The 26,942-nt window shown below is 42.3% G+C and overlaps 1 protein-coding gene across 2 annotated transcripts in view; it reads left to right on the plus strand.

Moving 5' to 3' along the window:
• The first annotated feature begins 8,046 nt into the window (after positions 1–8,046).
• The window catches only part of mpped2a (metallophosphoesterase domain containing 2a), a 65,163-nt gene continuing 46,267 nt past the window's right edge, over positions 8,047–26,942 (plus strand). The window contains exons 1-3 of one of the 2 annotated variants that reach the window (XM_041934693.1): positions 8,047–8,451; positions 9,758–9,867; positions 10,844–11,143. In XM_041934693.1, the coding sequence (XP_041790627.1) occupies positions 11,031–11,143 (113 nt within the window). In that variant the 5' untranslated portion in view covers positions 8,047–8,451; positions 9,758–9,867; positions 10,844–11,030. The remainder of the gene's footprint in view (positions 8,452–9,757; positions 9,868–10,843; positions 11,144–26,942) is intronic. The other variant, XM_041934684.1, reaches the window with a different exon arrangement.

Consider the following 26,942-nt stretch of genomic DNA (forward strand, 5'->3'; position numbering starts at 1 on the left):
TGACACTTTCTTAAAATACAAAAGGGTTTGTTTGTGTGACACTTTTGCGCCAGATGTAAGAAATTCTCATACTGAAATGGAAAAAAAGTCTCCACAGCATTACTTTTTGCTTAAAATCCCATCATGCAACGTTTCGCCTTTGTTAGATGTAAAAATGACAGTTATGCTGCACCTGCTGATTCACACTATCGATTGCTGATCATGGAGTAACCATGATGAATGAGTAACCATGAGAGTGATTTCAGGCACAGGTCTTCAAATACATCCTCACCGCTCAAAATGTGACTCTTTAGTGATCTCAAGGCTGCGTTACAATCTGCTTTGTTCCTCCATCTTTGGTATTGATGTTTACTGTTAGATTTTATATCACACGACATCAGAGTGTTCGCATTTCCTTTATCTCAGCCAGAAATACACCAAACAACAGAGTGGACTCAGCGCATGTCCACCGACTGATTTACCAAAGTTTCAGGGTGAATTTATCTGTTATTCACATTCTTTTGCCTTTTCTCCTCTCCACTGAGTGCCTCCTCCTCCTTCCTCCTCCTCCTCCTCTCTCTGTGCGCTTGTTGGCTTCATTGTTTTGTATCTGATGTCTCTGCCCTCTTTCTGTCGCTCTGTTTTCTGGGTGAGTCTCAGTGTTTGGAAGTTCAGCCCTCACTGCTTGACCAGCTGACCTGCTGACATGCTTTTATTCCATCGTTATTCTCTCCTATTCTTTTCACTCCTAGCAGACATGAGTGTAGTGGTGAACCAATCATGCACACGCACACACACACACACACACGCATGCAAACACACACACGCACTTTTTGTTCACCTCCCTTACATTTGTGCACATCCAGTTATTTTTCATATAATCATATTTATCTATATACCCTGTTAGGAGTAAACATTATGCATTAAGATGTTTACTTACTGTAATTAAAAGTACAAAAGTATCAGCATCAAAATATACTGACAACCAAAAGTAAGAGTACTTATTATGCAGAATAATACAATGTATATATTACAGTTATTGATGCATTGATGTAGTCATTACTTTAATGTTGCAGCTGGTAAATGTGGACCTAATTATAATACTACTAATAATACATCACAATGTATTTGTTGATTATATTTTGAATTATTAAACCGAACCTGCAAAGTAAAGAGTAACCTAAACTTATGAAACAAATGTAGCAGAGTGAAAATTAGTAGAAGTATAAAATAAAAAATGGAAATACCCAAGTAAAGTACAAATACTTTACAAACAATAGTACTTAAGTACCCTCTTCCTTGGGTTGGATGTGCATGCTACTGTACATTATTCCAATCTGACAGTCAGAATCAGCTTTATTGACCAAGCATGTGTGCACATTCAAGGACTTGCATGGGAAAAAAGACATACAGCTCAATGAGGACAAAAAAGAGATACTGTACTGCAGATATTCTGCACCACAAACAAACACAGCACAGTATGTGCTTTATGCCAATCTCCATCACATACTGATTTTTGCAGGGAGTCTATGACATTCTTACCATTTTGCACTGAAGGAAATTAATCAAGATGTGAGCCAACAAACATCAATCAAACGGAATCTTTCGACAGCTGCAGTGTGCCGTCATTAAAGGTAACAAGACGAAAAGCCTCAGACTTTTTCTTTTTGCTTGATGAACATACAATATTAATTAATTTTCCGACTGTGAGTAGTTCTTTTTCTGCTGCTTAAATGCAGCCTGCAGCGCTGAAGCATTGTGTACCGCATACATACATTCAGGCTTTGAGTCGTGGTTTTCCATATGGAGCTTCTTGGCAAACACAAGAGTGAGAGAGTCGCCACAGCACTAAAAGAAGTCGACAGTGGATTAATTGAGAGTGCTCAGGTGCGCAGGTCGTCACCTGAAACGAGCAGGAGCCACTTCAACAGAGCAGCTGAGGGCCGAGTGCAATCCAGTGTTGTCCTCTTCTGAACTCCAGCTAATCAGTTAACGTGATTTAATACAGAGTCACTCCACACGGAAGCCAGCGTGGCTCAGCGTTCTCCTAATTTATTCTGTATTGACCGCTTTTCACACATGCAGAGAGCCAGAGAGAGAGAGGAGGCAGAGGCAGGCAGAGTGTGCTGAATGGTTGTGGGTAAATCTGGATCTCAGGAGAAAACTGAGGGATTGTTTTATTTTTACAGTTTAACATTGCTAAAGTTTAAAGGGCTGGAAAGGAAGAGCTGGAGAGCAAGCGAGGCAGAGAGACACTGAGTCAGAGAGTCCTCTCCTGTGAGCTTTCATCTAGCCTTTGGCATAGAAAGTGAGCCTGCACATTACTCAGTCTATCACAACACAGCAGGAGAATAGGAGGAGAATTAATACACTTGGCTTTCATGCCAGCGTATTCTCTCCTCGCCTTTCTTCTCTCCTGCTCTCTGTCTCTTCAAGCTCCGCTGGACAAAAGCACTTTGTGTGCTAATAAAATTAGCTTGTATATAGCTTTGATTTTCTTTCTAGCTGATAACAACCGGGTTGAGCACAACAGCGAAAAAGGAAAACTTGAATCTGGAGGCGGTATTCAGTTTTCTGTTCGTTTCTGAACCCGCGCCTCGTGCCGGCGGCAGCTTGGTCTTCAGAGTGCTGCCGATGCTCAGGGGCAAACATTTTTGTCTGTGTGCATTTCAGTGACATAAACTGCATCCAGCCCGCCATACCCTCAGCAACCGTCTATCTGCCTCCCATAAATCTGAATGACATTAACATTTAAAAAACCCAACTCCTGCCTGTCTGTGGATGGGCCTCTCAGACAGACAGGCCTCCATTTTATTCATCCACAGGAGAGACAGGCATTGCCACAGACAGGAATAAATCTGAGCAGGTTAGAGCCGTTGAACCGCCTCGGCCGGCAGGTTAAGTGAATATCACCCTCTGCCTCCTGAAAGAGCTCACACTCCTATTTCCCACTGCCATTAAATATGTGTTTCATTTCTGCCTTATTTGGATGGAAAGTCATTTTGCCCTCTTTCATAGAAGGTCATAAAATATATAGTGTTTTTTAACGCTCTGCATTACATTTACATTTTCTATTGTATGAATGTGATCACGGCGACACGGGGCTGAATAAAACATTCATGGGAAAAGCCATTTCTTCTGTGACATTTGGTCCCCTATCTATCATCAGTTTTCTATATGCAGCCAGGAGAACAAACGCTGGTCAAATGTTTAAATGTGGCCTCTCCACATAAAATTCAAACCCTGCTTTCACATTAACACCCGCTGGCTAGTAGATGGAAATGCTTTTTTTGCACAGATAAGAGAAAAGTCAAATGGAAATGACTCGCAGGGCTGTTGTGGCAGTGGGGAGCGTGCTGATGGGCCCGGGAAATTGAAGTATGTCAGTAAAATTAGAAAAAGCCAGCTCTGCCTCGACTGGCAGACATGTAAATGTGGCAGAGCCCCTCAGATGAGTCCATTATGGACCGTCCCACGCAGCCTTTTCTCATCAAAAATCCCATCAGTGTATTAAAAAGTATAGCCTTGGAACTGACAAATTAATTCTTTCTTCCTTTTTTTTCCCTGACTGATTTGAATCGTTGCTGAACTCAGTGATGGGCAGCAATTCAGTCTTATCATTCATCTTCGTTCGGCAGAGAAATATCCTACAGAAAAGCTTATTTACTGGAATACGACTGTGCTTCTAAATCAATGACGTTAACAAATATTGTGCTGATGTGATCTGAAAAAATAGAGAACATCATTTCATTTGAAAATATCAGTTTTGTCAGATTTTATACCGTGCAGCTCCATACTGTCAACATAAACCTAATATACATAAACACATATCCACATTAGAGAATGAGGCATTGATGCTGCAACATTGAAACATCACCAGGAAGTGATGATTTTAATGCCTCAGTTCCTCAATGAGTCCTCTTAACATGCATGTCAGTATGTAAGTTCTTGTATGTAACCTCCTAAACTACATAAAGCACCACTATTCTTTTGCAGTCATTGGATTTAGTTGCCTTGTATGCTGTAAGTTCAAGAGTTTTAAAATCAGCTGTGGTCATTTTGGGGGAAAACTCATTTGCATTGTTTTCCTGTTTTACCAGCAAAGGTCGTGCACAGCAACACTCAGTAAAAAGGTTTTACAGGATTAAAGGATTACAGCAGACAAATGAGCACTGTGTGCATGAGCTCATAAACAGGGGCAACTTTCACCTGACGCAAGCAAGCGATAATCCACGATGAAGTGACCTGAGCAGGAGAAGAACACCTGAGGAGAAGAAGAGTGGCATCTCTTCCTAGTAGAAGATTATTTGGATATCAGGGCAGCTTGTGAGTCCAATATTACACTAACATCGTGGTCGCTCAGCAAAGGAAAGAAAGAGGCAGCATTCAAATCATCATCCGTTATTTAAACTTTGCTTCATCCACGATTACGTTGATTTCTCCAGCGAGTTATCCATGAATAGATCCTGAGATCAAGCTTAACTACTAATTAAGAAGCCGTACTTAACATAATAAGATCAAGTTTAGTCATGAGAAAAAACAGAAAATGAGAGCTGGATACCATTCGTGATATCAGCACTGTTATGAACAGCATGGACACACATATATTAGCTCTGTCTTCAGGTACAGAGGGTGCATACTTAAGTTCAAAGCTTTTCTGTGCATGTTTGATGCACATGTGGGGAACAGTTGTGGATGTGTTGTAGATATGGTGCATCATTAACTATGGTACTATTGGGGCTCTGTGTTTCAGAGGTGGACAATAACTTCCAGCTGGCATGCTTACGTCATTGTGATTGGTTGCCAGCTAAAAAACTGTTTCGTTCAGTTGTCATCACATTGAGTGATCAACCAAATCTAGAGTCAAATTCTTTAGCACCAAACCATCCGACACCTTAAAATCTCTGCTGGTATACCCGAGACACAGGACCTCACCAGCAAAAAGACAGAATGAACACTGCGCTCTTTGTATTGCAGCAGATGTTATTGTTGCTCTCTTCATCAAGCACAAAGTGGAGTAAACTAGTGGGCCGTGCTGAGCGGATAATCATGATGCCAAACCAACTAAAAAGTAATGTTTGGAGTAGTTTGTAAGATGGAACAAGACTGCGAGTCTACAGCCACACTCGGGACTGAGGGAGCCTGCAATGCGCTTTGTTAACTGCTGTATTAATGAATCGCCGAAGTTCACAAAGATCACGACTGTCTGCACCAAATCGCATGATAATCCATCCAACAGCTGTGGAGACATTTCACTTTGAACCACAACTGCGAACCTCATGGATGGAAAGTCAGGTGGGATCAATAAAGTCATTATGATTTATCCTTTGAGAAACATGAATGTCTTCACCAAAATTTGTGCCAATCCATCAAGTCAATTCCGTTATCGTATTATATCATCTCACTTGACAAGTGAAAACCTTGGCACCAAATAAAAAGTATTCAGGTTTCAACATCTGGGAACCATGAATATCTGCACCATGGCAGTCCATCAAACCCAAAAATATCAACCTCCATTGGAGGGATATTCCATGGAATCATCAAAGCCAGCAGGCTTCATCCTCTGGGGATCATGAACCCTTCAACAACATTTCATGGCACTCCATCCAGTTGTTGAGATATTTCAGTGTGACCCACTTAGCATCCCTAGAGATCACAGACAAATATAAAGCTATCTGCTTACTGTGTAAAATGCAACCTCAACACTGTAAGGCAATAGTTCCCAACCTTGGGGGTACGAACTGGGGGTCTCCACAAGTTAAATCTGAGAGGTCGGAGACTTTCAGCCTCTCAAATCTTTTTTATTGGAGATTACTGGATAATTCTGGGTGCTTCTAGACTATTTTAAACACATAGTAGTCTTGAGTTGAACTGCTGACCACTGATAGATATATGCAAGTGATTATGGGGGGTTAACTCATAGACACCGCTTTGTTTTTAGGGTCACAAATCAAACAAGTTTGTGAACCACCGCAGTAACGTCTCCATCACAGCAAACCTGAAGTCAAACAGTTGAAAAGCTAAACAACCTTCTGGGCTTAAAAGATTTTGTTACATATATAAACAAGTGAGTGCTTGAACCTTTTTTTAGCTGCATTGTTGCAAGTATAAATGCTTCATTCCGATATGAACCTCTGTTATTAGCTAAGTGATAAATGGCTGAGAAAGAAGCATTCAGAAAAAACTCCAAGATGAACAGTTATATGATGAGTTCAAAGTTTGTTCATTTCATGGGACATTGCAACACTTATGAGACAAAATCAGGACCAACTTTCTCCCAGAGTTCATATATAATTTAGTGAATTGATCATCAAGGAGTTAAACCCTGATGATCAGGATGCCATTTTTACACCCAGTCATCTAAGTTGCAGGGTTTTCCCCAGTTTGTAAACCGTGCTGCCCCATTTCAGGTTGTGTGAAGGACTCCCACAGGTACTCATTAGTATTGTTTACTTGTGAACCCAAAGGGCCATGTTGTCTTCTAATCATAGATTTTACAACACCTTCTTTATTCTGGCACCATTTTCCCACACATCTGTGATCTTATGAAGAAATATTCCAGGTCAGCATTTGCACTGAATTAATGTACAGTGTTTCAATATGGGAACTTATATGTTAGTTGGTGCTTAAATAAACAGTCAGCTCAAGTCTGCACTGTTCAGATGCCCCATTTATTTCAATAAGTCCAATTTAAAAATGCATCTATTGTATCAGGACTTTCACTTCCGTCGTGACCAAGAAAATCAATTAGTTTCAGCACACGTGCTGGTTTACAAATGAGGCAGTGTATGCTGAGTTCAAGGTGCAGCAGCCAAAATATTGAATACTGCATAAGATTTCATGGGATAAAATCAATAACCTTCTTATTATGCCATGTCATGAAACCTCACAGCCTGAAGTAAACCTAAAACAGTAACACATTTTTTCAGGGCCAACAGGAGACACACAGAGATGGAAGAAAAGAGTCAATTTGGGTGCTCGGGTGGATGTTTTTGTTCTCAGAGCCTCCAAGATGGTAAAAGTAATCAGGGGGGTGGATGCTGAGGACTTGATTGGGGGCTATGATCAAATTTAAGAAATCAAACTTCATGCACCCGTTTTTTAAGCAAAAATGAAGTGCAAATAATCTACTCTCTAAATTTAGTTTATAAATAGTTAATAAATAATTTCCTCATGCTTTATAGATCAGTAATAAGACAGCCTTTAGGTTGCCAGGTTGTGAAAAATCCCCCAGGCTGGTGTCCATCATCCTCCAGCAAACGTTAGCAAACCATCTGCAATTCTCTATCTAAACAAGTGATGGCCATTTACTCTAATCTGTCGAGTCTGCAGTTTCTAAATGTTATTCAGAAAGTACAGTAAGAGAATAAACAGTCCATTGGAGTAAGCTTCTCAACAAACTAAAGGTTTAGCTAAAAAGATGAGGCGAGTCTGGAGGAGGATACACACCAGCAGGTGTTTTTTTTACTTGTTTTGTTCACAACTCGAAGATATTGAGTTTACTGTCATAGAGAAGTAAAGAACAAGAACATATTCACATTTAAGAAGCTGGATCAGACAATTTTGACTTTTTTTCTTAAAAAATTAGTCAGACTAAATAACTAAACAAATTGATTAATCGTTGCAACTCTAATCATTTTGATTTTATTAAACAACATGTACGCTGGGTTTGTTGTCACTTCTGAAAATCGATTAACCATTAATAAAGCTATTACAACTTATTAGTTGTTAGTTGCAAATTGTAAACCCTTTATTTCAGTGCATTATTAGACAGTGGTGTTATTATTTTATCAGAAATGAAACTATTTGTATATAAGTATTTTGGCTTTAATATGTATTTCAAGGGATTCGGGGTCAGTGTCATCATTTTTGCCCCAAGTCGCTACTGTGTATCCCAACCGGACGGTGTCATTTCCGATAGCAAGTGAATGCAGCACGAAGGTAGCGCGGGATTGCGTGAGCGCCCTCCTCCTCCACCTCCACCTCCCCCCCTCCGCTCCCTCCCGCTCGCGCCTCTCCGCGCGTGTGCCCGCCGGTAAGGGCGCGCGCTCGGGAGGTGGCGGGGGGTTGTGCTCGCTCCTGCTCTCTCTGCTCTCTGACCCCAGTGGCAGCTCCGACTCACTGCACTCCGGCTCCCCCTCCGTCACACTGAGTCTGCTCTCTCTCTCCCTGTTGTCTGTCAGTGTCTCTCTTCCTCCTCTCCGGCGCTCTCCCCCTCGCTCTCTCGTCTGGTTTCTTTCCACAGGAGCCAGCCGAGGTCCCGCCGGGTCGAAGGTTCTGCCCTACACGCCCAGACTGCCGCAACCCCCGGACGGCCGCGTACGAACCTGCCCGCTCCCCTGTTGCTGCCGCATGGACCCGCGTCCCTCCGCCGCCGCTGCCGCCGCCACCGCCGCGTAGAGGGCGACCCCGACCCGAGACTCTTTCTCCGGCCAGATAAAAAACGCACAAAAAAAACCCCACACGACGAAGGTAGAGCAACATTTCCGCTTTGCTTTGAGAACCGAAGCGGGAGGGAGGGGATAGAGGGGAGACGGGGAGGAAAAAAGAAATTCTTGACACAAAGCCGTCGGTTAAAAGGTGGCTTGTCATTTACGAGGACGAGCAAGAGGTTAGCGCGGCGGTGCTGTGACACTGACCACCTTTGGCTGTTTTTTATTATTCCAGGAGCAGAGTTCAGGATCGCACGGAGCTTTTCTTTTTGTGTACATTTCTGCAAGCGGCAGTGTTAACAGCAAGCGGCGGATAGCACACAACGCGTATATGCATGGTATCAGAAAGGGTCAATTTATTCGCCTTTACCCCCTCCGCTTACCGGAGTGATTTCCACTGGCGAAGTTAGCTATACGGTGTGAATCAGGGCTCCGTATATATTCACCGACAGGACTGCCAGTGTGTGTGTGCAGCGCCGTTATAGGAAAGCAGCTCAGTGCGAAGCTACAGCCTGCATAATAAAAATCCTCTGCCAGGGCAGGTTTTAGCAGGCTAAGCTAGAGAGCTAGTTGCTGCTACTGTAGCCACAAGGTAGAGACAGACAGGCGAGCAAGGCGAGTTTCAGCAGACACACACACACACACACACACACACACACACACAGCGAGGGGACCGTGAAGCATGCTGCACATAGATCCGTGCTTAGTTTTTCGGCCTACACTTGCAGAAAAGAGCGCATTTTCCGAGAAGCAGCAGCAGTAGTTCAGGTTTTACATTTGTCTTTGGGAGACATGACTGCTGAGGTGAAGTGTGCGCAAGGCATCTGACTGGGCAGCTTTTAATTGAAGTGAAATTATTTTCTGAAGGCCCTGCAAACTTGTTTCTTGTGCAGCCTGCAGCAAGGATTCATTGGAGTAATTTAATTTAGACTTCGCAGTGTAAAGACTCCTGTGTGGAGGAGCTTTTTTTCTTTTTTCTTTCTTTTCATTTTGCAGGATTTGAGTTTACCCACCCTTTTTTTCTAGGCTGGCATAAATCTTTGTGACTTAAATGCATTGCACATATCACAGATCAGCATCTAGCTGACCCAGAAAACATAGATCGATGCTTTTGTGAAAATAGGACAGTTTTTACTTTCAGTTGGAAGGTTGTTTGCTTTAAGATATTCAACAACTGGAGGTCACGTTTTTTTTTTCTTACTGCATCACAGGATTTAACCATCCACTGAAGTCTGGAGCTGCTCATTACCCTCCAAAAAAAAAAGATGACAGACCTGTTAAATTGAGGGCATTTTTTCCCTTTTTTTTCTCCCCCCTTCTCCCTCTTGTGCTCCTGGCTGCATCAGAAGGTCTGGTATAAAAAGCCTGTCAAGCCCACAGTGGCCACTTCACTATCAGTCAGGGAGGTCAGACAGGAGGGAAGCTCAGGGTGCGAGGAGACGCACAGCGAAGCCCGGTGAGTGAGCTCTGAGGATGCAAATGCAAACCCTCACTTGTTGTGCAGCATTTTGGCTGCTTTTCCTGACAGGATTTAAGGAGTGAACGTATGTTTTTTAACCTGATTCAGTCTTTATTGTACGTTTATGCTCACATGTTAAAGGTAGCGGAGCGGTTCAGTTAATTACAGCATTCGAGCATCAGGCCTGGAATGATGAAAACAGAACTTTGCATCATTTTTGTGGTCATTTTCAGACCGGTTTCGTGCATTGTGAAGAATTCTCAATTTATTGAAGGCTCTGCAACAATTTGATCACCACATGCAGCTTTTTTTTTCTTGCTTGGTTTAATTTCAACAGGCTAATGCCTTAGAGGCCATGCCTGCAGTAATTTTTATATTTGAATATATTAGTTTGCATTAAAACCAACTGGGTTATGAGCAGCAGAGCAGCAATTAAAAACGTGCCTTCCAGATTGTAAATTGTCGCCTTAACAGTCCAGCGTTTTAGCTTCTCAAATAATTTTTATTGTCTTAACGAAATGCCATGTTGTGTGGAAAGGTAGAATAAATCCACTAATTATGTTTAAGTTGCCTCACTGCATTTTTCTGTAATTAGGATTTTTTTTTTTTATGAAGAATGGTTTGAGCTGTTGCAGGAATTTATTTCTCCCAAATTCAAATTGTGACACAGCTAAAAGGATGTCAAATGAGGAAACTAATTGTAACATACAAGTATATAAATGAACACTGTGATTGTAAATGAAGAGAACAGAATTTGTGTCTTTCCACTGAGTCATTTTAGCTCTTCAAGCCACCTGTTTTTGCTTGTGCATTTTATTTTTTGAACAGTAAAAATGTCTATAAATTTATTCACAGAGGTTTTTACTGTCTTTATGTCAAAGACCTTCCTACCAGTGTATTCAGAGGCTGGCGTGTGCCTTGTGCTCCTGTTTAAGCAGTGTGTGTGTGTATGTCTTTGCTCCTGTCGGTGCAGACTGCAGTGTGTCGTGGTCGAGTTGGTCGGCTGGGTCCCTGCTGCTCCTGCTGCTGCCGCCACTGCCGCCGCTGCTGCTGCTGGGGGACTTCCTGGGCTTCTTGAGCGGCTCTGAAGGATGACCGCTGCACGGCTCGCTGCTGAATCCCGGTGAACGAACGGCGTCTCATGTCCAAACGGCGGAAGGATGGCTCATGGCAAAGTGACCATCACGGTGGACGAGTACAGCTCCAACCCCACACAGGCCTTCACACACTACAACATCAACCAGAGCCGTTTCCAACCTCCACATGTCCACATGTGAGTGCGCTGCAGTCACACACACACACACACACACACACACACACACACACACACACACACACACAGTGGATGTGGATCATCTGCCATGAGCTAAAACAGAATATTTTTTCCTGCCAAAATTAATTCATTTATAGTTTTCATTAAATTTGCAACTTTTAAACATGCACTCATTCAAATCTTTTTATCTTGATTTATTTATTTTAGGATTATTTTATGTTTTGATGGTTTCAGGCTGGTTTCAAACAAATTTCAGTGAGGGGAAAAAAGCAGAAATTAAGACATTTATAGGTCTAACAGGAAGCCAATCAGATTCCGGTTTGATCCAGAGTCTTTGTTTATACTCTGATTTAATTGGCTCAAGCTCTGAGAGTGTACGGTGGCCAGTGAGGACAAACTTCCGAATGTTCTGTGCTAAAGATGACTGTTAAAGTTTGCAGTGAGTGGCAGGTGAGCCGTATCATACGCTGAACGGCGAATCACACCCTGAACACTGAGTGCTCGCCGCATTTCACAGATCTGACTCAAAGCTTTTCTGACTTAGGAGGTTTTTCCCAGCCTGCCGCGTGTTGCGGACGGCTCGCCGCTGTTCCTCGTGGTCGTTCCGAGACCGTTATCATCTGTGCCATGTTGTCATTGCGGTGCATGAACACTTTGTCCGCATTAGGGCGCTCTCCTTATTTATTTATCAGACCAGTTACTTAGCGTTGCTCTTGTCTGGTGTGGTTACTCTCTGCCTCTCATTAGTGGGTCAGAGCGCAGTGACCTGTCAGCCCTCGCCACACACACACTCGTCACAGTGCTGTGTGTTTCATCTGTGGACGGATATTAACACAGAGCTGCATGTTTGCATGCTTTGTGTCTTCTCCGAATTACGTTATTTTGAGCTTTTGTAAAAGATTTGTGACTGATTGCTGGTTGCGGTTACATGCACTGCGTGCCTGAGACTTTTCCTGCTCGCTGAGAATGTAAAAAGTTAACCTGCAGCAGGCGCGGGAGTGATTCAAGCTTTATTTTACTCTGTGATTGAGCTTTATGCTTTGCTGGGTAATTACAGTTTTATTTGTATGTATTGGAGATGAGTCTACACACATTCCTGATGCCTTGTCAATTTCTCTTTGACATTTTCTATATTTCAAGTGCAACAAATAGATTAAATATCTTACCAAAATAATTAAATCTGAAGCATGTCGGCGGTGATTTTACGCTTCAAAACAAACAGCGTTATTTAAGTTTTACACAGTCACGCACACACCAAACAGGCATTCATGTGGGAAAATAGAGCCCCTACTAACACCATGCAGTAACTGCATGAGTACCATTACAGTCTGTCATAGACAAATTTGAAAGCTATGTAAATACAAGACTGCAACCCTCAAAATCTGACAGAATTAGTTGCAGTTAAAAACACAGTGAAATTCAAAGCTTATTTCCATTGTTAGGAAGGGGAAATAGTCGTTCTACAGATTGTCAGGTTACCTTAAGAAAAGATGCAAAACAAACTCGTGATTGACTTCAGATTGTACAGAACAGTTCCCAGATTAGCTCTTTACTGATGTGTGTGAGCTGCATAAACAACTGTCCTGGCCAACTGTGGAGGCTAAATTAAAACATACTCTGTTTTTCATGCAAGCTGTGATATGGAGTGATACGTCGCATTTTTTCTGTGAAAAACCAGTACATGCATGTATTTCTCATGGGTATAACACACGACAGGTGAGTTCTGCTCAGCTGATCGTATCTAGTCCTTGTACTAATTAAATGAGTAGAACTGTTCTGTGTAGAGGCTCTTCTGGAACGTGCTCCCTAACAGCATTAAACAGGTCAAAAATAGTTTCCTTCTAAAAGGCATTAAAACATAAGTGCCTATTTGTTTGTTATTTATGTATGTTGTGGCACTGTGTGTTTTTGACATTTTTTCTATTATTGGGCGCTGTTTGTTGCTTTATGTGAAGCATATATAATTAGTTTCCTGATCTTTATGCATGGCTTATGCTGCATTTTTTTTGGTCTTATTAATTTGTGTTTTTGGTTGTTGTGTCAATGAAGACTGCAGGAAGACTACCGAACACTTTGTGGAAGCTAATGAGGCCAAAATAAAGACTGTCCTAAGTATGAGTTTAAAACTCTTTCGTTTCTTTGGAGATCCTGAAACATTGTTCCAGAAAACAGCAGCAGTTTACAGATTTTTTCCAATGAATCCCTAAACCTGAATGGAGGAACGCAAGTTGAGCTACTGCATCTCTTGTTGCATAATTACTTCTGTCTCTGATCTTTCTGAAAATGAACGTAAGGTTAAAGTTAAATTAAGCAGCACAGGAGTCGTAAGTGGAGTTCTGTAGTTTAACTGGCATTAATGGACATCAGGTAGGAGACGCTTCAAGTCTTTTCATTTAGTCCTTCGTCCTGAACGGTGCTCACACTGCTTGTGTGTTACTTTGAGGTGGAGGTGAAGTGGCGTCTGCAGCGAGCTGAAGCAATGGCAGCCGCCGGGGTCGACGTGAGATCATGCATACGCACAAACATAATAAAGGAGACGCTTTTAGACAAACTTCAGATAAACTACAGCTAGAGGAAGATTTGGGAAGCTGCGTAAAATGTGTGCAGGCTGAGAGCAACAACATCTGGCAAACAAGTTGTTTTTATTTTGTTTACGTCAAACACTCAGATTCCCGCAGTTCTGTCTGGATAATCATGTTCATGTAAACAGGATTATTTTGTGGAGATGATCAAATTATGGGCTCGTGTAAACAGCTAAATGTGACTCTTACCTTCCTCCCGGTGTCTGCAGCGTTCGCATTATTGTGCCACTGTGTTGAGGCTGCCAGCAGGACGAGTGTCGATGAATGTGGAAAAGGAGACGAGGTCACCTAGCAGTTTGTGTTACGTCAGTCCATTTTAATGGTTGACAAAGACGGCAATAAATCAGGCCAAATGCTTCAATATGAATCAAGGTTAACACATGCCAGACAGCACAGGATTCACCAGAACAGCTTCTGGTTTGTTGTTAGAAGAGGCTGCCTCAATTTTCCTGTTTGACAAGGCAAAAAGGAGATACTACAAACGACATTTTCAGGCTTTAAAACATGACCTCCGCAAGCCAAGGTTCCAGTTTTGCTGAAATTTATCTGCTTATTTCACGATTTTTTTGTTTGTTATTATTTTATGCTTCTGTGATTCACGTTGACAGGTTTTGTTTTCCGTTCCCTGTAAGGTCTTGGTGTGGTTCATCTCGGCCTTTTATTCCGCAGCGTTGCACCAGTTGGCCATAAGCAAAATTCAGCTGGAGAAGCAGCAGAGAAACCTGACATGAAATCTCTTTGTAGGAAAATGGAGAAAGAAACAAAGTGGGAAAATATCTGGTCTGCGTATGTTTAAGAGGAAAATCCTGAAAACGCCTCTAAAAGCGGATCGTCGTTTGTCATCTGGAGACAGTTTAGTTTTATTCCAGACAATGAAAAACAAGAACAGATTGTTGATGATGTTTGCCTTGTAAAAAAAGTAGCTGTTTATTAGGTGTATTGTAGCAAAAAATGATGTATTAAGAGTCGGGCAGCAGGAGTGAAAACGATATAGGTCCTGCAGCAATGGAAAAGTCAACAGCGATGTGGGTTTCAGGTGCAGAAATGTTGTAAACTTGCAACAAATAATAAAACTGTTTATCTTAATAATCAGTACAATCATTTGCTGCCCGTGCTCGACAGTCCTGCTGCTTTTTCCACTTTCGCCGTGGTAGCTTTTGGAGGTGAAGCCCCTGTAAGAAGGGGATGTGTCGAAGCCGTGGGGCCTCTCAGCAGATATGTGTTTGGATAAATACATTAGGCTGTTTCCTGGCCTCCACAGAGCCTGCAGTGTTTTACCCTGCCATTCTTAAACTCAGACTGGGAACCCCGGGATCTCACACACACACACACACACACACACACACACACACACACACACTCACACACTCACACTCACACTCACACTCCTATAAGCCCATCCCCCCGCTATGTTTAAGTGCTTATAGAATACACGCTCTGTTCTGGGAAAGTAAAGGCTTGTTTAGATTTGAGAGATAATGATCCGACTTGCTTGGGGGTTTTCACTCACTGCATCCACAGAATCTAGGCATAAATAAAGTTGTTGCTTCTCTGAAAGCAAACGAGGAAAAAAAAAAAAAAGCTCAAGTCAGGGGGGTTGCCTACCTTTTGAAATACAATCCCTGCTCTAATGTGCCCCCCCCTCTCTGAACGACAGAATATTTAGATTTCTGTGATGGAGCACAGCAGAGCCTTTTGTGTGGTGTGTTAGGTATCACTCTCTGAACCACATATGAAAACATGCATGTAGAGCATGTACACACACTCAGACCCACACGCCGTGGCAGTTACAGGCTAATGCTCAGGAACGTGACCCTGGAGTCAAAGTGGGCTTTCTTCAGAGTGTGGACGTCTCCGTCTCTGTCTGTGAGTGAGCGACAGCCTCAGTCCGGCGCTGTTTGCGCCTGGTTTATTTTTCTGCGCCGTCTGTGCTTTGTTTTTTCTTTCTTTCCTTCTTTCCTCAGCCCCCTCGTCGTCGTCTCGTGAAATGAAATGCTCAGCAACTTGGAACATATGCTTCGAGTTGGGACACTAATGGCTTCAAATCCAATTTGAGCAGGATCTGGGCCAGACTGCGGGAAGGTCCGACACTCAAGACAGACAAACTGACAGAGGGTTGAAACTATAGGGACTCTAGGCTGCAGAGCTGTGTTAACATTTTCCTTTAAACCGTCTGAAAATGTCTTGAATTCAAGAAATAAAATGTTATTTGACTCCAGAAAAAGCTTAGCAGTAAATCATATTAACAATAACTTCATGTGCACAGTCTCTCTGAACGTTAAATTTCCTGGGACCGTATTCTCAAACCTTCAGAACATCAATTATGATGTTTTCTCTTATAATTAAATCCTAATCGGGCTGCAAATAATGATTATTTTCATTATCAATATCGAGGTCGACCAAAAGTGGATTTTTAAAGGCCGATTTGGAGCTGGAAAAAGCTGATAGCTGATTAATCAGCCAATAGACCTGTCACACTGGGTAACTGTTAAACTGAACATCTCAGTAAAAAAGTTAAAACCTTAATCTGAAGCTGAACAACCAACTACCTGTAGAACATCAAGGTGGGAGACATTTTTGCTGTTTGAGCTGAAGAAACAGAGCTTGTCTTTATTCTCTCCAGAAGCATCTCGTTACATACAACCAACAACCTTATCATGGTCATAATTTACAAATAAAGCTGAACTTTAAATTATGTCAGGTGACATTGACATTACCTTGACTGCAGGTATGGAGGATCTTAATAATGATGAAAATTATTATTTAAACTTTTTTAGCAGTTCAGACACCTGCTGAAATGAAATATTGTTGAAAGTGGAGAAAATGTGTTCATGAAGCAGCTGAGGGACCAAAGTGATCCAAACCCTGAATACTGTGGAGTTAATAAGAGCACCACATCAGATTGCGAGGGGATGATGTCTGTGTGCTTGATCGCAGATGTGTTGGCATTTCTCACTCGATGACTTAACTGCGTTACGCCTTTAACGCCTGTAGAGTGTTAATTTATTTAATTTCCACTGGATGTGCACATTGTGCAAGCCAACAGGACGGAGTCAGCGGAGAAAGCCGACTTTGCCGGGGCTGCCAGGGTCAGCGATGGGGGGACAAACTGGAGGGAGCAACCCGGCCCACCAAGTTGTTGTTTTTCTAAATGGGACATAAAGTGAGACTCTGCTGAGTTAAGAGCTGTTGGAGGACTCTGTTCTTTTTAGTTTCTCAGTCTGCCTGCTTTTGCCACCAGACTGCAGATATCCTGTGAAGTGACTGGGATCTAAATTTGATGTTTCCATCAGAGCTGGGACATTTTTCAGAAGTTACCTTCATTTAGATTCTGGTGCCAAAACAGAGCTTATTACAGGAGGAATATAGAAATATTTTTCTGCAAATATATAATATAATAAAACCTCCAGAATACACCAAATTTTGTTTCATTTTGTCCTAACACAAAACAGCTACAGCTTTGCCTGAATACAATAGAATACAGCAAACCTATGATTGAATCCGATGAAATAATAAATAACACTAAGAGGTTTTCTGTACTTGGTGGTTTTTGTTTGAGGGGGGCTAACCAGCCATAGTTTCTGTAGCAAAGAAGACATTTGGACACTCAGGTTTATCCTGATTCAAGGGAATTACAGTATATATTGAGAAAGTATTGACCCAAAATCTGTCTTGCAACATAGAAGACTCGAGTGCTGCAGGGATGACGTCTTTTTGTAAGCCAACCCGGAAGTGAGCATCACCCTGGTTCCCTTGACAACAAGCCAATGGGATTTTTCCATTGGCTTTGAGATTATTGCCGCATATAATCTTTTTGTTCATCAAGATAATCTTCATAAATTAACACCACTTTTATGATTTGCAACTGCTGGAAGTAAAAAACGTGAGGCTATAAATGAACTGCACCTACACCATGGTCACATGACTTCAGCATCACCACCGCAAAGCTTCCTGCTACACAGTTTACTATAAACTGATCTACAATTTGGGAAGTTTGAGTTAAAGTAGTTTGCAAGATAATAAACACATCGAGGCTGTAAAGCAGGACTAGCGACTAGATGAGCTTCCATGTTGATGTGTGTGTGATTACGGTTAATGTTCCCGAGAACTTGCGTCATCTCATTTAGCTACTTGTTAGCAACAGACTTTTTGAAGAAACGTAAAAGCTACCAGTGCTCTATTTACTAACATATTTTATCTTCTTGTCTCTTAAGCTCGTGCTGTTGTTATTATTTCGGGCATCTAACCAAAAAACGCGCCGACCTGGAGGCGAGAGAACCGGAAGTGCAGCAATGCTAACTCATTTAGCATGTTTTAGGACTCAATCCTGCAGAACTCTGTTGTGACACTTGGATTTCAAAACACACAAATGTTGCAAAGCAAAGAGCCATTTTCTATATCAGCACACCTCAGAGTAATGTTGCACGAAGCAGCAGAATGTCGGCGTCGTTATCTGATTTAGAACGGTGTAAAAACTGTTAACTGGACTAAGTGGACAAGTAGCAACCAATCAGAAATAAGTATTTTTCATGGTGCAGAAGCATCACTTGTAAACAAAGAGGAGAAGCTGCATGGTGAGCTTTCGGAGAAGATACAGTGTTAAAATGTTCTCCTTTTTTCCTTTTCAGGCTGTTGTTCATTCTCTCTAAAACATCATTCCCTCAAGACACCTGAGCTCAATACATTTATTCTAGAACAGGGAAATGGAAATTCTTTGAACCCCCACATGCCCGAAAAAAATCCACATTTAACCAACTCCTTCTCCTCCAGATGCCTTGTTAATTATTCCCGCCCTCTGAATAATTGAGGAGCTCGTAAGTATGAATCATTTAATGACGCCGCCGCCTGCATCCACACACGTGGCTGTTCTGACACGAGCTGTGAGGAAGCGGCACAGAACGCGGCCTTCGCACGTTTAACGCCGTCCTGGTTTTTATTAATGAACTCCTTGAGAATATTTCATGTTTTCTTTTCGTGTGGTGGGACTGTGCTATAAATGTGGAAGCAGTTTGGATTTGTGATTTTATAGGATGTAGTTTTCACGGCTGTTGTTGTTCTAGATGTGCACGGTGAAAATCGACTCGTCACGTGACAGTTTAGACCAGTCGAGGTGCTCAGGCGATAATTAGACATTTCCGCCACTGTGTTCGTAATAGTAGCTTTGCCGCTCATTTTCAACACCAAGTAGACTATCCAAGAAGGGATCCTCTGTGTCTTTCTAGTATCATTTTGTGGATAAAAAGGCAAAACCTTGTTTACACTAACCCAGCAGCAGCGGGGGTTGCTTTGACGATGAAAATCCTCAAATAATTAATGGTTTAATTGCGGAAAAACGTGTGACTTTCAAAACCGAATTGTGGACATTTCAGAAATCGCTGCGCAGCACAAGTGTCAGTTTTTTCACCCTCTCCTCCGGCGTTGGTCGCAGCTAATAGATCTCAGATAGAAAAGCAAAGAATACCAAATGTTCCTCCTTTTCAAGCCGATCAGCGTTTGCTGCGTGTTTTGCTCTTGAGTCGTTTGGGATGACGGAGCTCTGCTGTGTTTCCACTCCTTCCACTTATTTTCTCATTTTGCTAAATGTTTTCCTCACAACCACAAGTGGCACTTATTTGTCTCGGTTTGGAGGACCCGAGAAGACAATATTGAATTTAATGTTTGAGCTCAAACATTTGTTTTTGCTTTTTTTATTGCAGTGTTTCCCAGAGTAGCAGCAGCTAAAGGTTTTGGCTGTTACTGTTTTACTCTAATTGTGACAATATTTTATTAGTTTGTGGTGCAGCTACAACCTTCAGTTAAACTCGGGGTCTGTTCTTGTTTGCGGTCGTCTGGTTTTAAACCGAAGTGTCTCCAGATGACATATGATCCACTTGTAGGAAATAGAACATGTTCAGGCTTTTATTCTCTAATCTTCGTCTGATCTGTGTTTTTCCCGCAGATATTTATGATGCTATTATAATACTTTATGATTGTTTGGGTGATTAGTCATTTGCAACGGAGCACTTTAAATCCCATCTTCCATTTTTTCATTGATCAGTTAGGTTGGAAAAGTCAGTCAGCTTTTTAGACTGTTTTAAATCACGTTTCCTTCATCATCATAAGAAACGTTAAGTCAACTTAGCGACTGTTATCATGTGAGCTGAAAGTGACGTTGGGACGGATACGTCAGACTGTAATAAGAGCAAAATAACCTCGTTCCTGAAACAAAAAACGTTGAACACAATGTCAACTTAAAACGAAGTAGCAATTCAGTTTGATTATCAGCCTGTTGATGCACCACAATCCGACTTTTTTGGAACTGAAAACACCTCAATAGCCTGGAAATCTATGACTGTTAATCAGTTGTGCATAGGTTAAAAAAAAAAAAAAGCACTTCTAGTTAATAACGTGGCCTCACGTTTTCCTCCCAAACAGTTTGTGGAGGAGCAGCAGTCGGGCTTCGTCTCTCGTGAGAACAAAGAGCCAGTCCCATTTCGTGGCCTTTTGTTTCTGTCCGCCTGCCGCCGCTCGCCGGCAGGAGTGGAGGGGCTTTTGTAACAGGAGAACCCTTGATTAAGTTCCCTCTCCACCCCTGACCTGCTGCTGGAGCCCGGCGGGTTGGTGGAAGCGGTGGTGGAGTTGTTGGTGTTGGAGGGGGGGGTGGGGGGTTAAGTGACAGTTGACATTGGGCAGGTCTGCTGTTTTTGAGATTGAAGCCCTTTTGATGTCTTTGAGATTTTGGCCTCGGAGCCCCGGAGCCTGGCATCGCGGGGCACAATCTGATGATGTCACCTCCCCGTTGACACGAAGCGGAGGTAACGCTGCCCGAGCCTGGAACTTCTCAACGTGACAAGTCCTCTATTTATGCGGTTTAAAGTGTGTTTGCCTTTACCAGCAATCAGTGTTTTGTTTATAATACACGTGACTCATTTAAACAGTCTTTTTATTGGCTTCATGGAGACTCTTTGTAGAAACTGGTGAATGAATCCCGCCTTCAGGAATGGCGATACGTCATCGAGATCTCCTGTGGGAGGTCAGGGAGACGAAACAGTTGTTGTCACTCTCAGTGTCAGCGGGATGACCCTTCCTTCCCATCTTTAAAAGCTAAACGTGAACATTTTCTGGAACATTTCCCATCTGAAGCATCTGTGAGGATTTTAGATTCATGTTGATGAAAAAGAGATGAGGGGTGATTTTCATTAAGCTTTTATAATTCGACTTCCATCAATGTTTCGTGTTTTAACCGAAGCTGAAATGTTTTATACGGTAGCTGCTTTTCTCACATCGAATCATTCGGGGTTTTTTTTGTTTAGAAATTGGTTAAATTATTGATTTAAAGAATGTGTAAACGAGATCATGAATCTGATCAGATGCTAGCTTTACATGCTTAGACAGGGTTCTTAAAAGTTTGTGATCGGTACCAAAACAGTGTTGGGGTTCAGTACTCAGTCCTAGTTGTGCGAGAATATTGTCTAAAAGCATGATTGTTTTTTTGGTTTTGGAGCCCTTAAATAGATCTTTATATATAGTCGTTATATAAATATACAGGGAAAAGCTGCTTTATGGCTTGTTGCCATAAAGTCAAGCTGCCATGTTTTTTTTCAAAGGTGCGTCCTCTCTGTTTGAGCAGTGTCTGTCCAGGTGAACACTCCTCCACCAGTCGACCGGTCTGTGTTTGGCCCCAGGGGCCACGCTGTACCCGTCTCCTCAGCCTCTCTCCCATCAGCCCTGCAGCCAGGTGGACTGTCAGCAGCACAATTAAAGGCTGTGCCATAATGAAAGGGGCATTAGCAGAAGCAATTTATTTCCCAGCGCAGCGCCGGAAGGTTCCTCTGGTGCTGATATTCCAATGCAGGCTTTGTGTGCCTAGCTCTGCCATTGTGGGAGGGGTGAGGCGGACGCACCCTGCCTGAGCAAATGAAGTGAGGAGGGGGGAGCATCATTCACCATTCTTTAAAATCAGTTCTCTTTTGCATGTTTTTCTTACAGTGTACTCATGTTTTTTTCCTCTCGTGAATTTCTATCATCCTGCATCTGTACCCTGTTTGTGCTTTTGCCCTTTTTTCCTGTTGGGTTTTCTTGTTTGCTTGTTCTCATCTCCCACCTTTGCCTCTCTCTCTGGTCCCTGGTGCACCCCCGCCCCCATCACCACCACCACCCTCACCCTCCTCTCCGTTATTCCTGTGTTCATTTTGTTCCTCTGAAGTTTATTGAATTAGCGCAGACGGCTGAAATGCAGAAGATAAGAGAGGTGCTCTCTCTGCTCCTCTCAGAGAAATGGTATTGCACCGTGGATGAGTGAGCGGTGGGTTTGTGTGTGTGTGTGTGTGAGTTAGTCTATTGGAGGGGGAGGGGAACTGATGCAGAGGTTATAGACAGAGGAAATGGGGAGCATTGTGTTTTGATGTTTCTCCTGAAAGAGCAATAAAGACAGTGTGAGCTTGGTGGAACAACAGCAGCTATTTTGTCTCCAGTTCAGCTGCGATTATCTTTTAAATGTACCAGTCTTTTAGTATAGTGGACACAAACAGTACATTTTCTCCGACAGTCTTTGTTGTGAAGTTCGACGAGGAGGCGGTGAAGCACAGATGTCCACAAACAGCTGAAGCTGTGTTTTGTCTAGAAATAGTCTTTGTCAGTGCAGTGATGGATTTAAGCCACAATGAAACTTTCTAATTTTGCAACTGATTGTCTGCAACCGACCGTCTGCATTATGATATTTGCCGTTGACTATTGAACAAGGGGAAATTATTTTCTGATCAATTCGTGTCAAAAATGGTGACAAAGGCTGAAACAAATCAAACACAGCAAAGAAAAGCTGCAGATCCTCACATTTGGGAATTGGTACCAGACAATGTCTTTATTTATTTGTTAAATGACTCAAACAATTGATTGATTGTTTAAATTGTTGTTGATGAATGTTCTGTGAATCATCATTGTTCTACCGGGAGATTTACAGACAGTAATTCCTTCACACTGTTTCCTCTTTCTAAAACATTGTGGTTTTATACCAGAAAGTCGTCGTTCTCACAGACATTTGTCAAATTCTGGACGTCAAAGTCACAGATATTCTGTTTCCTCACGATTTAAATTATGTTAAGAATTAAGAATGTTAAACAAATATTAGATGTGATTATAACAATAAGCTGGCTTGTATTGATAAATGCACAGGGAAAATAAATCCTCCTGCATGTGGTGTTTGAATTTATCATGAGGGAAAGTTTGCAGTTGCACACACACATTGGAAATCACTGCCTGTAGAGTCTCTTGATCCCAGCTTTGTGTTTCTGACGGCCTGTAAACCGGCGAGTCTACAAGTCTTGATCCTGTTTTTCATGAATAGACAGGGCAGCTTTAGTTGATTAGCAGTCTATTTCCACATTTCCCCTTTGACCCTGGACGTTTTAGGCGGCTGTGGCCCCGCTGGTCGTCTTATTGATGAGAAATCATTAACAATGGAGGAGCAGGAAGGGGAGAGGGAGAAGGAGGAGCTGGAGGCTAATCCTTCTGCAGCAGGTGGCGGCAGGTAGAGATCCTGACCGGCCTGTGATTGACATGTGTTTCTGTCTGAGACAAGTGGGCAGCTCAGAGGTCGTTGACCCCATTAACCCTGCCTGGACACGGGGGGCAGAATACTCAACCCAATCTTCTATGCTATGGTGCACTGCAAGGTATGAAGTTTGTGGACACCCTTTCTGATCATCAACTGATTTCATGATTTATTTTTGTTCTAATTTAAATGAATCTTAATGCTGCAGTGATGCTGTTGTCCTGTTTCAACATGAGCATGCCCCCTTGCTCAAAGCCAGCCTCGTAAAGAAATGGTTTCCCCAGTTTGGTGTAGAAGAGTTTGACTGGCCCTGACCTCAACCCCATTCAGAACCTTAGGGATGAACTGGAACGCAGCACCCGAGCCAGGCGTTTTCACCCAGCGTCAGTGGCTGACCTGACTGATGCTGTCGTGGCCAAATGGGAGCAGATCCCTGCAGCCGAGATCCCTCAGAAAGAGAGCAGGCTGTCAAAGCAGCAGATTAATGCCCATAGTTTTAGAATGATGTATGGATGTAATGTTCAGGCGTTCATATTCGTTCATCGATTATTCATGCACTTGTGGCCAAGTCGCGTATATATGAAATACTGTAGAGTAGGCCTGCAACTAATTATTATTTTCACTGTTGATTAATCTGCTGGTTGCTTTCATGATTAGTTGTGTGTGTGTTAGAGAATGTCAGAAAATAGTGAGAAATGTCCATCCCAGTTCCTCAGATTCCAAGGTGATGTATTTAAATGTTGTTTTGTCAGTCCAAAACCCAAAGATATTCAGTTTAATATGATACAAAACAGAGAAAAACAGGAAATCTCCATATTTGAGAGGCTGAAAAAAACACATTTTTCTTCAAACTGAATCTGTGTCTAAGTATACACATGATATGTTATTTGTAGCAGTACTACAGTATAATGGAATGTGGAATAACACAATTTCGATACATGATAACATATTTTTGATCTTCTCAAGCATGACAACAGAAAGAGTAGTGTCTGCACGTCAGTCACGACGATCATATTCGATTAACCTGACGGGTCAGATGGTTTGTTACACACAACCATCTGTGAAGTCATCTGCTGTTTGGGAAAGGGCAGGCACTTTCAAAAAATACTTGGCAGGTGATTGGATGGACCATCTGCCCATCACAGGCTGACTTCAACTAGTCAGATCAAAAGGCTGAAGCCAGTCAGGAAAAGAGCGAAATCGTGTTTTCCATGGAGAAAAGCCCTCAGTGCCGCTTGTGCAAAGAAGAAATACTCTCCAGTTCTGGTCAGTCTCCCACCTGTAGGTGCCAGTAGTTCCTCATAGGACTCATAGACTTGAAGTCTGGCAAGGTGAATCCTCACGTTACGTAATTGAAGTTAGGGGACAATCGTGGTCATGCTTTAAAAAAGAGCGCTCTCCTGTGTTTGATACCCGTGTTTTGTCGTTCTATCTGCCCTGACCTCCTCCTCAGATTCGCTTTGTCGCCCCATAGCGCCACCTGTTTTCCTCCCATCATAATTATTGCAAATCAGTACCGGTAATATGAAGTGATTAACAGCAGAATAATTGACCCAAAACATGGCTCAATTTGAGCTTGCATGAGCTCTGTTTAGGCTAGTTTTCAAAACTAATTCTTTCTTTCTTTGTGGTAATTCTTAAAATGGCTTAATCGAAACTTAAAAGCTTTCCACGTCAGCACACCACAAAAGCATCATTTAAACTTTTAGTTTTAACTCCAAGAGCTCAGTAAAAGAGAGGAAAGTTCACTTTCTTTTCTTTGCAGGTCTTATTAATACATTAGAGGTATACATGAAGTTAGCTCTTATAGTGATGGATAGCAGGCTTTAAATGTAACAATTGCTATAACGTATGATGAGAGCTCTTTAGCTGGACAGTTTTTTGGCCGGGCAGCAAACAGCCTCGGCCTGTTTTGGGGGACGTGAAGACTCGGGGGGGTTTCAGAACAAACTCGAGGACTTTTTGTAATCAATCACAACGATTATGTGGCTTCCTTAAAGAGCTTGTCGAGACAGAGCGTGACATAACCGGCGACCTTCTTATCTGCTGCGAGTAAAGTGTCACGTTTGAAGAAGCAAGCCCAGACTGAACTTTGACCCCGTTTACTTGTGTGTTTTCCAAAAGGCCACAGAGCCAAGTGTGCTCAGTCAAATTGAATATCCTCCTACAGACATCAGAGAGCACTCCTCCTTCCCTCCTTCTGTCTCTCCCATGCTGATTTATACTTCCCTCACTGTTGTTCTCCTCTATATGACACATGCAACCAATAACTGCATGGGATCAATCTGATTTTCCAGGATTTAGTTGCGTTCCATATTTAACTTGTATAGTTTTCTGAACATTTTTAGGGCACCTCAAGCTTGAGTCTTATTTTAGCTGATATTATAGATGTGCTATTTATGTGATTTATGAAGGCTGCAGGGCTTTTTTGATATTACTGCAGACTCTAATGTTAATGATTACACCATAAAATGATATTGAAGGTTTTTTTTTTTAATTCACATGAAAGTCCTTGTTGGAATTGCACAGTAACATTTGAATCTGAAGGGTTGTGTGATGTGAATAAACGGCAGCCTGAGATGATAAAACACTAGAGAAGACAGGCAGAGCGAGCAAAGTGAAAAACGACAAGCTGGCTCGATTTTCAGAGAGAAAACACTGTTTTAGCTCCCAAAGAACGGGCATCGTCTGTTTTCTTTGTATTTTGTAATTAAGAACACAAGAAGAGCGCAACAGTACGAATGAAAACAGTGTCTGGCTGGTGTCAGCTCAAGAATTACTGCACTTCATGATCAAAGTGAAAATGGATGTGAAGTTGCAGAAGCGCAATAATATAATCCTGAAATGCAGGCTGATGAATGTGATTAACAATCATGGTTTTGAGACCTCAAAGCTTATTTTGCTGTGATGTTGCAGCCGTAGGTGAGGAGAAGTTAATGCAGTGAGGTTTCTGTAGGATCACAGACGTTTCTTCATCCAGCAGATATTTCTGCAGCCACAGACCTCGGTTTTGTGTCAGCTCCAATGTCATGGCGGATTTGAGAGTGTGCTCCTGCCCTCCTCAAGCGCATTAGCATTTCTCCTCTCCCCCACTCTTTTCCCTCCACAGTCTTCCCTCTGATGTCACGCCGAAGCTCAGACATGTTAACACGAACCTTCTTGCTAACACAGCTCAGTCCGTCACTGGAGAATATTCTTTTACCTGCTGCTGGAGCACAAGAAGACTTTTTCATTTTCACTGTCTCCGTTTACAATAGATCAGAGGCTCTCTGCTGCACTGCTGAACTCCTGAACTCCTGTATACATTACTAATGAACCTCTGGATTGTTATACAGTCATATGTTAACAGGAAGGACAGGGGCCCTCTCTCTTTGTGCTTGCGTGTGTGTGTGTGTGTGTGTGTGTGTGTGTGTGTGTGTGTGTGTGTGTGTGTGTGTGTGTGTGTGTGTGTGTGTGTGTGTGTGTGTGTGTGTGTGTGTGTGTGTGTGTGTGTGTGAGAGACCTATGCAGCACTATCATGAAGGTTTCTTGGCCCGGGCCTGCTTTAATTGATAGGGGCTGCTGGTATTTACTTACATTCTCAGGGTGGATTAAATCTCAAAGGAAAGGGGAGGAGATGGAGGTTGTTTTTCTCCTGGCTTTGTTTAATATGCATGCTTGTGTGTGTGCATATATATATATATATATA

The sequence above is a fragment of the Chelmon rostratus genome, chromosome 1 (assembly GCF_017976325.1).
Source record: "Chelmon rostratus isolate fCheRos1 chromosome 1, fCheRos1.pri, whole genome shotgun sequence".
NCBI lineage: Eukaryota > Metazoa > Chordata > Actinopteri > Chaetodontiformes > Chaetodontidae > Chelmon > Chelmon rostratus.